Source organism: Ailuropoda melanoleuca, chromosome 15 (assembly GCF_002007445.2).
Source record: "Ailuropoda melanoleuca isolate Jingjing chromosome 15, ASM200744v2, whole genome shotgun sequence".
Classification (NCBI taxonomy): domain Eukaryota; kingdom Metazoa; phylum Chordata; class Mammalia; order Carnivora; family Ursidae; genus Ailuropoda; species Ailuropoda melanoleuca.
In genome coordinates, this window is record NC_048232.1 from 45,027,235 (window position 1) to 45,043,930 (window position 16,696).

The 16,696-nt window shown below is 33.9% G+C and overlaps 1 protein-coding gene across 6 annotated transcripts in view; it reads left to right on the forward strand.

The window, feature by feature from the left end:
* The window catches only part of CNOT2 (CCR4-NOT transcription complex subunit 2), a 118,380-nt gene that overhangs the window by 38,618 nt on the left and 63,066 nt on the right, over positions 1-16,696 (forward strand). For 2 of the 6 annotated variants that reach the window (XM_034644426.1, XM_034644429.1), the window contains exon 2: positions 8,430-8,502. The exons of 1 other annotated variant lie outside the window; for it this stretch is intronic. In XM_034644426.1, coding sequence (XP_034500317.1) covers positions 8,430-8,502 — 73 coding nt within the window. Of the gene's footprint in view, positions 1-8,359; positions 8,503-16,696 lie in introns of those variants that run through there. 3 more of the 6 variants (XM_002922184.4, XM_034644430.1, XM_034644427.1) reach the window with 2 other exon arrangements.

Sequence of the window (16,696 nt, forward strand, 5' to 3'; positions counted from 1 at the left end):
TTGGTCTTATTTTAGAAGGACTGCTCTGGCAGTAGCTACTTCAATCCTTGGAAACCTTTGTGGATTTTTAGCTAATAGTAATGAAAGGTTCTAAAACATTCATTAATTTTAATGCTTTCTTTAGCTCTAAACTGGCAGAAAATTAGCAAGTACTAGTAACTTGGCCGTTTACACATTCGTTTGGTCAATTCAAACAACGGTTACTTAAATAAAGTTTTATGTATCATAAATCGGGTTTACAAATTTATTTGATCATAGTCATGAGCTAGATTGCATAGATCTTATCTTCCCGTGAAGAAATTGAATCACTCAGAGGTTAAACAACTTGTTTTCAGGTGGTAGGAAGATTAGAAGGCCCTTGATTATCTTAAATTTGGACTTTAATTTCATTAAAGCCTAAAATAAATTACGAGCTTTGATTCCCAAGCTTGAACTTTTGTCATTTAAATTCAGTGGGACTGTCTTTATTGTATTTCATTTTATTGGGAACTTTTAAGACTTGGTAGTAGAAAATTTCTGTCCTGAGATGCTGGGTGTTTAGATGATTTACTGATTTTTCTACTCATAGTAAATGCTGTGTATCTAGTGGCCACGATCCTCCTTGGTATGTATGTGAGAGACCTACACAGAAATTTAGAAGTAGTGCATCAAGAAGACTACCACTGCAGAAGAACGAAGACACACCAAATTAAGTTACAGAATATGAAATTATGACAACCAGAGAGTAAATTGATTTTAAGAGAATACTGTCAATTTACATTTTTTTTCTCCGTAAATATAGGCAACTTTACATTTTATGTGATAATTACAGACCCCATGAAACCTGTATTATGAAAACGTTCAGATAAACTATTTTTAGTTAATGTGGCAATTTTTCCAGACTCAGTTTGGTATGAAACTGAAATTCTCGAGTTTTACTTCTGTTTCATCTGCCCACGTTTCTTATATGTACCACAGGTCATCAACTCAGAATATTAAAAACATTTATCCATGTGATTGAACCAAAAATTAGTTCAGAAAATAAGTTCATAACATTTTATAACTACACTCTTCCTATTTACAAGAAGTTTCTTGATGTAGTTCTGGTATTTGAGAAACCCTAATATTTTCAAGATAATGGCTAAGCTAAGTGCACTTACTTCAGCTTTTATTGAACTCCAGTGAAATTGGTCCCATCTGCTAGTCTGTTTTAATTAATAGCCAACTTGGAATATAATGTCCCCGTTAAAAAAAAAAAAATAAAGCCTGTGTAACTGGTTCAACCGTCTTAACCTGACCAAATTCACATTGTAGTTTAAAAGTTGAGTTGGTAAAGACTGCCAAAGTACAGATGTTTTAGATACAATTCCCGAACTCCTTAGGAAACTGTGGCGAGAGAGGAGAAATTGATCAAGCTAATCCTAGAATTCAGATTTTCTGGTTCTTGCTCCATTCAAGGTATACATTTTTATATGATGATGTCACAGCTAAAATTTAATAGAACACGAGAATAAAGCTAATAACTATTTTTCAATCTCCAATCAAGTATATTCTAGGGATTTTACTCATGAGCACTACTTTCTTGTTTGAGAAATTTTTTTTCTGAAAGAAAAATTGGGTGGGCCGCCTGGGTGGCACAGCGGTTAAGCGTCTGCCTTCGGCTCAGGGCGTGATCCTGGCATTATGGGATCGAGCCCCACATCAAGCTCCTCCGCTATGAGCCCTGCTTCTTCCTCTTCCACTCCCCCTGCTTGTGTTCCCTCTCTCACTGGCTGTCTCTATCTCTGTTGAATAAATAAATAAAATCTTTTTAAAAAATTGGGGTTCAGTTATCATTTATTCTAGATATTACATGCTTTATTTTTATTAGGCTCTGATTTAGGGAAACACCTAGAATAAAAAGCCTACTTGGTTTTTTTTCCTCATATTAAGATTTGGTTTGTATTTTCCCCTTAGTGGTTCTTGTCAGATATTAAGCTGGTAGCATGACTAACTCTATTTTAAGGGTTTTCAGCACAGAAAAGGGAGGTGTAAAATGTTTATCCTTTTCCATTTATACTGGTGTATTCAATAATTTATTTGAAAAGTATCTTGAGTTTGAGAGAAATTTTTGCACGTGAGTAGACATTAGTGATACATGTACGTAGAGTACTGTGCATTCCTGACATTTAATTCTTTGACCAGTCTGTTAAAAAGATTAGAGATAAAGTTATTTAACTTAGTTGCAAATATTCAGTAAAATTTGGAGCCTTTTAAAAATAAGGTTTGTTTACATTGTTAAAAAATCTTTTAAATACCCTTTTATCAGGCTTATCTTTTTTTTTTTTCTTCTTTTTTTTTTTTTAAAGATTTTATTTATTTATTCGACAGAGACAGAGACAGCCAGTGAGAGAGGGAACACACGCAGGGGGAGTGGGAGAGGAAGAGGCAGGCTCACAGCGGAGGAGCCTGATGTGGGGCTCGATCCCATAACGCCGGGATCACGCCCTGAGCGGAAGGCAGGCGCTTAACCGCTGTGCCACTCAGGCGCCCCTATCAGGCTTATCTTTTGAAATATAATTTTGACATACCAGTTAATCACCTAGCATTTTATCAACTTTTAATCTATTTTCAAGTGACATATACCGGTGAAATGATCGATTCTGTAATGATCTGAACAATTACTTTATTTAAAGTGTTTTAAAATTGAGAACAGACTAATACCAATAGAGATGTTTCTGACTCTAATCCAGTGCTACAAAGTTTATTCTGATAGTGAGAAACCTGGTTCCCACCAACCACTGTCTGTTCTACATGTTTACCTCCAGTATACATGCATAGCAGTTTCAGAATTATTAACCCATAGCTCTGTGAGGAATCACTTTACCAACTAGAATACACTATTTATGTAGAGTTTTCTTTTCCCCTCTTACAGTTAGCAGTCAAAACATCATTCTCTAAAGTTACTTAGGTTACATACCCCCTTTGGTGTGGCTGTATCATACATTTATGATACCATTAGTCTTTTTTTGAGGTCTGCCTTTCTAACCTCCTGGTTGAGTTTTTAAAATTTGCACACGTTCAGGTTCATTCTCTATGTTGTGAAGTTCTGTGGATTTTAACACATGTATAGCATTATCTATCCACCACATCAGTGTTATATGGAATAGTTCCATCTCTTTGAAAGTTTCCCTGTGTGTCCCCCTTTGTAGTCAGTCACTTCTACCCCTCTCCAATCTGCTGCCAACCACTGATCTATTTTCTGTCTCTGTAGTTTTGCCTTTCCAGAATGTCATATGAATGGAAAACAAAATACATTTGGTTATTTTTTTGGTTAGCAAAATACATTTAAAATTTGTATTGCATGAATTAATAGCTTGTTCTTTTTTATTGTGGAGTGGAATTTTATTGTATAGATATACTATTTTGTTCATTCATCTGTTGAAAGGACATCTTCATTGGTACAAATGTTCATGAACAGGTTTTCATATGAATATAAATTTTTGGTTCACTTTGGTAAATACCCAGGGGCACAGTTGCTGGGTTGTGTGGTAAGTCTGTGTTTAACTTTTTAAGAAACTGCCAAATTCTTCCAGAGTGGCTGTATTTTTGAAAGGTATCTTAGCTGGATTTAGAATTCTTTTTTTTTTTTTTTTAAGATTTTATTTATTTGAGAGAGAGCGCGAGGGAGAGAGTGAGAGAGCACAAACCAGGGGAGAGGCAGAGGGAGAAGCAGACTCCCCGCTGAGCAGGGAGCCCAGCTGGGGCTTGATCCCAGGACCCTGGGATCGTGACCTGAGCCGAAGGCAGACGCTTAACCAACTGAGCCATCCAGTCACCCGTGGATTTAGAATTCTTAGTTGATAGATATTTTTCTTCTATAGTTTAAAAATGTTGATATACTCTCCCCTGCTTTGCATTGTTTCTAATGAGAAGCTCGCTGTCATTCCTGTGTTTTTTCTCTGTATATACTTTCTCTCTTCTGTCTGCTTTAAGATTCTCTTTCACTGTTTTTCAGCAACTTGACTTTAAAATTATGAGGGTTTTGTTCTGTTTGGAGGTTGTTGACGTTCTTTAATCTATGAGTATAGTTTTCATCAGATTTAGGAAAAATGTGGTCACTGTTTTTTGTCCTTCCCTCTCTTTCACTCTTACTGGGGCACTAGTACGTTAATGTTAGGCTGCTTGATATTGCCCTATAGTTCACTGTCTCACTTAATAATGTCTCACATTTCATTGTCCCACAGTTCCTTTTATTCTCACTGTGTTTAATTTTGGAATTTTTTTTTTGATTGCTAGCTGTATCTTCAGTTCATTAAACTTTAAAGTTTAGAAAAGATTGCTGTTAATCTTATCCAGTGCATGTTTAATTACAGATACTGAATTTTTATTTCTAGAAGATCAGTTTGAACCTTTAAAATTTTTTTAACTTTCAAATAATTATAAACTCATAAGAAGATGCAAAAAATAGCACAGAGAGGGGCGCCTGGGTGGCACAGCGGTTAAGCGTCTGCCTTCGGCTCAGGGCGTGATCCCGGCGTTGTGGGATCGCCCCACATCAGGCTCCTCCGCTATGAGCCTGCTTCTTCCTTTCCCACTCCCCCTGCTTGTGTTCCCTCTCTCGCTGGCTATCTCTATCTCTGTCAAATAAATAAATAAAATCTTTAAAAAAAAAAAAAAAATAGCACAGAGAAGTCCCATATGCCCATCACATATCTTCCTCCAATGACGTCATCTTACATAACTGTAGTGCATTACTGAAGCAAAAAATTGACGCAGTATAACTAGACTACAAGTCAGATTCTACCAGTCTTTGCAGGCTCTTACTTTTTTTGGTATGTCTTTATCATTCTGGTGGTATTTTATCAAACATGTAGAGTCCTATAACCACCACCACAAGCAAGATAACAGAACTTTTCTGTCACCATAAATTCCTCTGTGTTGCTAACTTAGGTCTTTTCCGTGCCCTTGCATTTCTGTTACCATATTCATAGTTTTCTTTATCTTCTTGAATGNAAAATCGTTAAAAAAAAAAAAAAAAAAAGAAGTAGCTTCATCCTTTTGAGGCTTGTTTTAACTTTGTTACTGCTGGTCCAAAACATCCTTAGTCTAAAGCTTACTCGGTTTCATTGTTCGTGCATTTATTAGCTTCTGAACTCCATTAAAACTGTGTTAAAACTGTCCCTGTGTTAAAACTGTCCTACTCCAGTTGATGGGAACATGAGTTCTGAGGATTGGTCTGACTACTTTTCAGAGGCTTTTTCTCTGTATTCAGTAGTTTTTTCACATGTGTACACAGGTAATTACTCTGCTAAAACCTTGAGGGCAATCTGATTGTCTTCAGATCTTTCAAGTTCTTCTCTGCAGCTTCCTTCTCTTCATTTGCCCTATAAATTCTAGGTGTCTTGGTGTCTCCCCTAGCTCTGGATCTTTAACTCACTGAAACCATTGGGCTTTAATTAGGTTCTGCCTTCCCCCTCCCTATGTTTTAGCCTCATACTTCCATAAGCAGTAGGGCTTATTCCTTCATTTGTTCTTTTTTCTGTTCTGTTTCAGGACACAGATCCTGAGATGATGTCCGTTGTCTGAAAATTATTGTTTTATATATTTTACTTAATTTTCTAGTTATTTAAGGCAGGAAGATAAATACAGTCTTTGTTTTTCCATCTGGGAAGGCGTCCTGCCTTATAGAAAATTTCACTGTAGTTTTATAAATACTGGTCTTTTCTGACTTTGAATATTTAGCACTTTGTAGGAAAACCAATGTATAAACTTCAATGAATGAAAGCAGCTTTAGAAGGCATGTTTTCTCATACTTGCTGCTTTTCACATACTCTTACATATATACTTACATTCTCTTTCATCTATTGTGTATCCTTTAATTCCCAGTGAGTGTCAATGCAATCTATTACTGAACATTTTATTTAATACAAGATAATGGTGAAAAACGTTAGCTCTTTATGGTTACCTTGAAGAAAATAGAGTACCTTTGTTCCTTTTTCCCTTTGTTTATCAAAAGGAGATGATGAGTCTTAGTTATTGATCAATATAGAATATTGATTCATGTAATCCTTAGAGCATATAGTGGCTGTTGACAGAAACCCTAAACCATGAAATACTTGAAGTTATCCCAAGAGGGAGAAACAAAAGAAATGAACAAAAACAAGTTTTTCCTTTGTACTAAAATTCATAGTTTTCCAAAGTTAGTACTTTTCGCTGGTAAGTTTACATATTATATAATAACTTTTATTTTTAATTAAGTATTATTTAGCATATAAAGTCCTAATTGTCTTTTTATAACTTATATAGTTTAGGTTATGCCAACATACATTAAATTACATTGAAAATTGCCTTGCCTGCTTTTAGATTTCTAACATCTTTTGATGAAACTAGCATAATGTGAAGGTAATGCATGCACTTTACTTTAAATATAACTAATAAGGGAAACATTTTTACCCTGTAAGAAAAAACTGAAGTTTTACATTATTATCCATTGAATTCAGAGTTGCCATGAGTTAAGACAGGTAGTGTTTTAAATTACTAATTTTATAAAACACTAACATTAAAATGGGGTTAATGTTTTTTATGGGATGCATAATAAAATAGTTTTGCTCTCATTTTATAACAGTCATGAAAATTAAGTTGGAGCTGAATATATGTCACTTAACTATTCTTGGACATCAGTTCACTTGGTAATTTTATTTTATGAATAACCTAATTCCTTGAGAGATGATAAAGCTTACATTTATGGCAGTAAATTATACTTAGGTTTAAAAAGTCTTTCTTGGGGCGCCTGGGTGGTTCAGCCGTTAAGCGTCTGCCTTCAGCTCAGGTCATGATCCCAGGATCATGATCCCAGGGCCCTGGGATCAAGCCCCACATCGGGCGCCCTGCTCAGTGGGAAGCCTGCTTCTTCCTCTCACACTCCCCTTGCTTGTGTTCCCTTTCTCGCTGTCTCTCTCTGTCAAATAAATAAATAAAATCTTTAAAAAAAATAAGTCTGCTATTTTTGAGAGAGACATACTTAATATCAGTAGTACATATAAATTGGTAATGAACAATTAACATTTTCGGCCTAGAGCCAGGCATCTTAAAGTATGTCAGCCAAACATAAAATGTAAGATGGTCAAAATTAAGTAAAAATATAGCACCCACTAACTTTGTGTTTGTGACCAAATATAAAACCAGAGACGGAATATAGGTTTTCATTAAGTGAGTTCTTTTTAAAAGTTAAATGTAATAATATTAATTTTCAATGACTTATTTTCCTTGAAAACGTTTTCTGTCCTTATTGCTTTTTAGAGGTAATCCGTGTGTGTGTGTGTGTGTGTGTGTGTGTGTGTGTGTGTGTGTGTGTTGGTTGGTTTTAATAAAATTGATTCATACTTCCTATGAATTTAAATTAGAGGTTTTTATTATCCTCTCCCAAAGTAAATTTCGTATGATGTTAAATAATTGCTCTAAATTTGAATGTAATTTCTAGTGGTTAGCAACTATTATTCTATTAGTTTAATAGATATACTTACTACTTCCCTAGGGTAAACATTTTACTAAAGCTTAGATGAGGGACATTGGTCTTGAAAAGATATGTTACAGATTCTTTGTATCACTTTTGAATTTTTGATCTTTCATTTTCAATTTATATTCTTGAATTAGCATATCTCTAGGGACTATCACCTCTGCTTCATTGATTTGGGGGGGGGTACCTGAGGTTCACAGTGCCTCATCATTTTGGAATTATTTATCTGTTCAGGTTAAGAAATGAGCTCCATTATTTTTCTGGTTTAATGTGAAGAAATACATTCTATTAGAGCATGTACAAAATTGGTGCATTGAAGGACAAAGGCATCCAGAAAGTTGGCATGTGTTGCTCCTCTTCCTTAGAGTAAATTTTAATAGAAAATTGAGTTAAGTTCACATCTACTAACCATCCAGAGAATATATGATGTATTCCAGTCTTATGGCATAGGAATAAACCTCATAAACTGAATGAATAACAGCTGTATAAATAAGCATTTGGAGAATGATTTGAAATTACATGACTGAATTTGAATTAATTGGATATTTCTGAGACTAAGAGGAGAATATTTAAAAGAAATATGTCAGTTGAGGGCTAGTTTTTTGGTCCTCTTTTTAATTCACCATAAGCGTCTAACTTGTGTGTGAGGTCTGGTGGACAGTTTTAATGGGGGAGAGAAGTGGGAGGGAAGAGTTTTTTTTATATTTAATAATTTCTCAAAGTATCTGCCACTCTAGCCTTCCCTAGGTGGTTAAGAGGAAGATCAGTTATGTCATTAAAAAAGTACTTTTTGTTTTCTATGTATCATATTGGATATTTTTGCTACTGTTCATATATTTACATGTTAGTAATTTTGACGGCTTTTGGATAATTCCACTCTAGAGGGAGAACTGGTGGGCGGTCCTTCCTGTGACACGACCCTTGAGTGACAGTTCTATTTGATTGCCTCCAGTACTGTGAGGAAAGGACACGACTCTATGGTGAGGACTGATGGACATACATTATCTGAGAAAAGAAACTACCAGGTAAGATCAGTTTTTTTTTCTTTTTCTTTATTGTTCATATAGCTGTATTGAACTGTTTAATGTGTTATATTTAACGGACACCAGCAGATTAGATACACTTCAGTTTGAAAAATTTGGCTTATAATTTAAAATACATGTGTTGGCTTTGACAGTTGAAATAGTTGGGAACATTTTTCAAAATAAATCATGCTATGATAAATGTATATTCTTTTAATGTCAAAACATTTTTCTGGTGCTTCATGTATATGTCAAAACTTAGATTATCTGATACAAAATTTATGACTCCATGGCTGGGTTCTGAGCTAGTATTCCGTTAAGACAAAGTGCTGATTACTTTTATATGTATTATTCCTGGATGACTAAACCTGAACTCTTAGGCTATATTCAGGGTAATAGAACATCACAGAAATGTAGATAAAATTGGTTATAATATAAAAGAAATAGAAACGCGAATGAACCCCGGGGCGTTCAGAGACCCAAATTCTATTGAGTTTGTCATTAGCTTGCTATCCTTATAATGTAAGGTTCTTGTTTTGTCATTTATTAAGTTGGTTAATAATATCCATTCCCTATGTAGCATGTAAGGCTACTGAAAGGATAGTTGAAGTGTAATATTCCTCTCTCTTTCTTAGGTTTTAAAAGAAGGTGAAAGATAGTGATATGAAGTAGTGATTTAAAAAACATTTTTTAAATTTAATTTTTTCAAAGAAAATCTCCTTTTTTTTAAATTTGATACTAAGTTATTACCAAATTATTCGGTGATTCAGAATACAGAATAGTTCAAAGCTCAAGTAGGAATAAGCTTTAGGCTTTCTGCACTGATACATATTCAGCTTCCCTCAGACCCTTTCACCTACCAGTTTCATTCCCTCTAGACTGTTGAAGGCAACTAGTGTGATAACAGCTTTGATTCACTAACCATTTATCTGCTAATCATTTATTTTAGTCCGGTTAATCTTTTCTTCCCTCAATTTGGAAAGATAGATCATGGAAAAAATTGTGAATGGGTCTTCATGGTGTTAATAGCAAAGAGCCTTTGATTATAAGATTAAGGTTCTGGTTTGGGCACTGTGCCTAATAAAAATAGTGTCAGATTATCCTCCCTTTCACTTAACTTCATGTCTGAAGTTTCTTGCCAGAGTGTTGTGATTTTAATAAGACATAACCGTGACTATGCAGAATCAGTTCTCCCTGTAACCTTTTCTATTCAGAGTTCTCATAGACTTGACCAGCATGGCCTTTGCTAATTTTCCTACTTGCTATAGCTCCTCTTTCCTTACAACCACTTCCAACTACCTTGACTCATAAGATTTTAATTGGTCACACTACTTGGGCTGTTGCATCTTTTGATAGGTTTTGCTAAATTATTTTAAGAATATTGTGATTCAAGGCTATGTGACTTTTCGGTGCTCATAATCAAGTTTGTAAAGTGTAAGTATAGTCATTTTTGTATGATTACACAGTATGGTTAATTTACTTCACGGAATCATCTTAATTCAGAATTCCAAAATTTACATTTAAGAAAGGAATAAAATGAAATTATATTTTACACATGAAGAGATTTCCTAATTCCTGCTCATCCTATTCTAAAAATATTCTGTTGTTCCAGTTACATTATTTATAAGTAATCTGGCTTCCTTAACTTACTTGAAAAAAATTCTTGGGTAGTGTTTTTCTGGCTGAAAATGTTTTCCCCTTTTTTCTTTTGTTGTTACTTAGTGACACTTAATGCATGTTGAAATATCCTTGGAAACAATTGTTTAAATTTCCATTGTAAAATTATTTTATTTTTGAAGCATCTCCTGAAAAGTACATGTATAGACGTATAATTTCCCATCTGATGTCAAGCTTATGTTAAAAGCATATGGGAAATTCAAAGGAGTATTAAATAGATCACTAATATTTTTGTGGATTGCACTGAAAGTTTGTATATGCTGAGATGAAAGGATTTGGATTTTTAAAAATTCTGTTTTGAGGAATTTTTTTGTTTTTCATGGGTAAGGTAGGATTTCTTCGTACATTCAATTTATCTTTGAGGGCTTTTGTTTATGTAGGGAACTTGATGTCTTATAGTGATACTTAAGCATCCTGATAATAATAGGCTAATATTCCAGAGTTTAACAAGAAGGATAATATTTCTCTAATTCTCATGATGGAAGTCTTAGGAACTTAGTGTAAGAATATGTATTCGCTCACCTTTGTGCTAAAAACTGCTGACTTTCAAATGGGTGTTGGTTGAAGTATTGATTTTTTATACTGGTATTTAATTTGTTTCATTTCTTTCTATAAATTTAGGCCCAGTTAAGTTTTTGGAGTTTGAATAGAGTAGTTGAGTTTTATTTGCTTAGACTGCTATATTAGGTCAGGTAAGAATTTAATTATTTAAGTGATTCACAGCTCATTCTTTTTTGGAAGGATTGTCAGGCTTTTTCCAGGGAATATTTTTGCTAGTATTTTCTTATCTTCCTATTTACACTAATTTACTTCAGCTGTAAGTATGTACAAATCTAACCATGTTAATTACATTAATTACTAATTTAGCTCATCAATGGCTTTACTTATATAATAAAACCAAGCTCATAAACATAATACAGTATTTCCACATTTTGACCCCAACATGTTTTTACCGTTCTAGTGTCTCTCCTCTGACTCCCTAGTATGAATTTTTTTCAATTAGGAATATAAAGCTGATTTTAATCCCCCACCCATACACTTTTACACTTTTAAGCCTTTATTTGTTTTTAGTTCCTCTTCATGTAATGCCTCACCTTTGTTTACATCATTCAAGAATTAGTTATCAGTACTCCCAGAAACCCTTCTCTGATGAGCTCAGTGCTCCTTTTCCTTGCTCTCATACCCTTTGTAATACTTCTAGTTTAGTGCTGACCGTAATACATTGTAGTTACCTGTTTATTTGTCCTTGTCTTACCTGTTCTGTCTAATACTGTATGCACTAGCCATAGTGGCTGTTTAAATTTAAATTTATTTAAATTTAAATTTAAAAATTTAGTTTCTCAGTTGTGTTAGCCACATTTCAGATGCCTACCAGCTGCCTGCTCTTAACGGCTACCATATCAAACAGTGCAGATGTAGAACTCTTCTGTCATTGCAATGTTACTGTATGTTACACAACTTGTATGTTACAAGCTTCTTGAAAACTGGAGCCATGTTTTTTCTTATTTTGGTAATGCCAACATATGCCAGTGCCAATGCCGATATATAATTACCCATGATTTTGGGTAAACAATAGGTGTTTAATGCATGTTGTTTTAATAAAATTAAAACAAGAAAATAAGTGAAAGGAAGAAATTGTAGAGTGTGCTGGGTAATATACTACTGGTATTTCCAAGATTTTTAAATGTTACTCCAAATGGAGCATTTTATAATATGAGGTCATTGATCATGTCATGTTGGTTGGTTCAGGGTTATCTATGTGGATCTAATGCATCCCAGTCCATATGTTCCTGAAGAAATACCTCACAGTCTAAAATGCTGCATTAATTAACTTTGTGGAATATATCATGTCATATTACTATGGTAGTGATTGTATAGCCATTTCCTCTTCCCTCCCCCTGCCATTAAATACTTCATTTCCTTTTTATTAATTTTTTAAATCGCAGAAGTTATAGAGGCACATTGCAAAACTTTGAAGAATAACGGAAATATAAAATAGAGTGTGAAAGTTTACCCTGCTTAGTGTATCATTTTAGATCTTTTCTAGTGACATATAGGTGCAAATGTGATTTGTTGTCTTTGTTTTTAACAAATATGCATTTTCTGCGCTTGCAAATTGTACTTAATGGGGAAGTTTCTGTGTGCCACCCTTTTTCCCCTGCCTCCTTCCCAGAAGTAATCACTAGCTTGAATTTTGTGTTTCTTTCTTTTTATTTTTATAGTTTTGTTATATGCGTGTTTCAGAATATACAGGTGCATCTTTCCTTTATGTGTTGTGTGGTGATTTTGGGGAAAATGGTACTGTATATTTCGTTACTTCATATAGGAAAAAAGATAATGAATTTCCAGTCCATGCAGAACAATTTCCCAGATATTGCTAAAAACCTCAGTTACCTGACTATTCAAGTATTTTTGCATAATATAAAGCATTTAAACAAACAAGTTGCCTAATTATTTTAACACATACAAACGCATGAGTAGATGTGTTGCCATTCGGTTTGCAAGACAGCTACATAGTACTATATACAAATTACATTTTTATCTTTTGTACTGCAGTAAAAATGTAATGTAAATAAGGAATGAAATGCCTGTTTCTTTTATTCCAAGTTATACCTTACTGAAAATTTATGTCTTTCTGCTGTCAGGATACATCTTACACGTGGTATATTAGAGTCATAGTTGTTAACATTATAGCTTATAACCATTAATGATTGGTTACCTTATAGTATGACTGAAAACAGCACCAACATCAGAGCATCTTAGAATCTGTAATAGGTTAAAGTATGTTAAAAGATACATAATATAAAGAATACTTAAAAAAGTGAACAAGAATTTTTTAAAAATGGGTACTTAGCAATTCAAGAGTTGTCAGAGTAGATCTGGTGCCCAGAGCAGAAAGATGGAGGTTTTCATCATTGTTGCTGTTTGGCGTTAGGTTAAGGTGAAATAGCTGAGGAAGGAATTAGTTCAAAATATGTCTGAAACCAGTGAACTGGCTCACAGCTTACTCTTCTTTTCTCTTGAAACTCCTACAAACAAATGGGTGTAACCTGTTATCTGTAGCCAGAGGTGAAGCAAGGGGATAGAAAAAACTCAAAATGGATGACTGTTCACTTGCAGTTACACGATGAGGGTGCTCTTACATTTACACTTTTGAATGTGATGCTTCTGCTTATGTCACGATCACATTATCAACAACAGAAGTCCTTTTGACTCCATGACCTAAATATTTTCTTAATAAATTGACATTTATTTGTTATTTTTGGCACCTCTCTTTTTTCTTCTCTGGCCAACCAAGAACACGAAGTTAATTGAATTCCCAAGGTACTCATTGGTTGGCTCGTTTTTACAGGACACTAACAATGTTAGCCTTTCTTTGATTGCATTATATTTTCTGATCCTTCTTTTCCTCATCTTCTGAAATCATCAAATAAGATGATTTTTTTTTCCCAAAAAGCAAGTTTCACCAAGATACATGGTATATTGTACCCTTAGTATCTTGGTAACTTTTTCACAGCGCCCCTAGGCCAAAAGAAGTAACTAACAGCTCTGTTCAGTAATTAGTTCTAAGCCACTTAAAGTAGTAATTAGCATGGTATCTGACAGATACTGCAGTGTTTCCCCAAGATTTAAAATACTGGCAGCATTCCTGTATTCACTGTGGTACTCCTTTTGGGAACTTAGGCCATAGGTTTTTACACAAGAAATACTGTGTTCTCTTTCAGAAAAATATTTTCATTTAAGTAGTTTGCCTCAATCATATATATGAAATGTGTTCGTCATTAAACAGAAAGTTAAAACATTAGTGCAGATATTTCTGTGAATCAGAAAAAATACAGAAGTAAACAAAGTTTTTTTTAAAAATGTACACTTAGGCTCTGCTTAGATTCTGGGATGATCGCGTCAATGGTGGCAGCTTAGTTTTTTAAATCTTTTCTGAATTTCCACATAAAAATAGAACAACCAGGTAGCAAAACCCAAACCCATGAAAACATTTGTAACAGAACTTGGTCATGCGGTATCTCCATGAATCCCCAAATATAAACAGATGAGAACCAAAAAACCTACACTTTTGGGTGCGTGAGAAAGTAGAAAGAAGGATTGGAATGTCTGGCCTGAGAATAGAAGTATTTCAAAGGTGGTGAACAACCAATTTGAAAGTGATTAAGTGTGATTATCCAATTTGAAACTAGGAGAAATTTTCTCACTATATTCGATCTTGGTAGAGGACCTGTGGCCTGAAGTAACTTGAGCAGCCCTGTCTATGAACTCGAAAGACTGGCCTACCAGTGCTCTCTCCCAGGACCCTACTGAGAAGTTTCTGGGAATTGAGCAGTATAGAAGCAACAGAGACAGAGCAGTATAGAAGCAAAGAGAACCTCCAGATAAAAATGATAGAGGAGAACAGAGCCAGAAAAATCTCAGAAAACAAGTCATTGTATTTTTAAACATTACATGAAAACAACAGAAGAGGGAGCTTTATGAAGTTAGAAAAGTTTTTTGAACCCAAACATATTCTCAAAATTCAGGAAAATTAAATTCACAAAAGGTCTTTCAGGAATATTTTTAGGAGTGTTTTTACTAATTTTGAGTCCCCCTCGTCAGTGTTCATATTGATGACATTGGATGTCAAAGTTTTAATTTTTTAGAGAATTTATGGAGGTTGTGTGAAACATTTCCCTGTTGAAATCAAGTAAGTGAAAATATTTGATATCTTTTGAAAGATTTTTTATCTTTCATATTTAAATTTAATCTATCTGAAATTGATTTTTGTATACAGTGTTAGGAGTCCAATTTCCATTCCTCGGCATATAGATGATTTTATCAGTATCATGTAATGATTTTTTTTCTGCCTTCCTCAACTAATTAACAGGACTACTCTATCATAAATCAAGTTACTTTATATTCATGGGTCTGTTTTTAAAATCTCTGTTCTATTACTTTGATGTGTTTGCCTACACCTGCAACCAGTACTGAATTTTAATTACTATACCCTTGTGTTAAATCTTCATGTCCGTCTTTCATTATACCTTCATCTTCCTGAGTGTCTCGACTTTCTTGGCCTTTTGTTCAATGACAAATTTACAAAATATATATAAAAAAGTATTGAGTTTATAAGTGGAAGTTCATTGACTTTATTTGGGAAAGAATTGATATGTTTATGATAGTCTTCCTCTCCTGAATTCATATGTTCTGGTCTTCTGTATTTTCTCTCAGTAAAGTTTTATTATATTTTTAATAATAGACCCAGATTTATGCATACAGTTTTGGTTTTCTGGTAAATGGTATTTTAAAAATTGTATTTTATAAGTGTTACTATTATATTGACATACAGTCAACTTTTTAAATTGATTATTGTATCAATGTTGCTAAATTCTTTAAATCTCAAATTTATTTGTAGGTTCTTTGGGGGTTTTCATATAAATAAACATATCTGGGAATTACAGTTTGGATACTTTCATAATTTTTACAATTTACATTTCTTTTCTGAACTCATTAATACTTCTCAGGCATTGTCGAATAGAAGTGTTAATAGTAGAACTCTTTCTCTTGTTACTAGTCCTAAAAGCTTTAAGTTGTCAGCAATAAATACAATATTTGATGCAGTATCTTTTTTATAGATGTAGTTTATCAGGATAAAGAAATATTTTTTTCCTCTGTAGCACTCTTTTCATTTTTAAGGTTGTTGTCTATGTCCCTTTTCTCTTTATTTGTCAGTCTGGTAGAGACTTGTCAGTTTTACTAGGAATTTTTAGCTTTAGTTATTTTTATTTTATTTTTTGTTTCATATTCATCATTTTGTATTTGTTCATCAGTCCTTAATTACTTTACTTCTTAGGGTTTATTATAATGTTTTTTAATCATAAGTGTTTATGATGAGATTTTTCTAGTTATCTTTCTGTTGCTGATTTCTCATGTAATTCCACTGTAGCTATAGAATGTGATTAGTATGGTACCACCTACTTGTTTACGAACTTGAACAAAATGCATATTGACCGTTTGGTGGGTGTATTGGCTGTATTTCTCTTTATTGGATCAGATTTGTTAATCTTGGTGTCTGTTATCTTCTGTACCCACATATTTACCCGTTATTATTCACATGTTATTATTATTTATTCCTTTCTTTAGATCATACCCTTTTATTTCTTTAATTATTTTATACATTCATATGTTTGATGTGTGATAAATCAAACAATTGGAAGTTGCCACAGATCATTCTAATGTCCTTTGTTTCTGCTGGTTCTCCCTTATGGTACCTTATTTCCTTGTGTGTGTGTGTGTGTTAAGTTACCATTTCATGTTTCTTAGAACTCTGTGGGAATTTGTTGAATACTAGGTGGAAGGACATTTTTCCCAAGGGGATTTGATTTGCATTTGCTTTTGCTGATGCCTAAGGGACTACCAGTCCAGGACCAATTAAAAATAAAATGTTAGCTTAGCTTGCAGTCCACATAGGTATTATGAATTCAGGCTGGTTTATGGCTATAGAGTCTCAGAAGAGCTTTCCTGTACCTCTTGC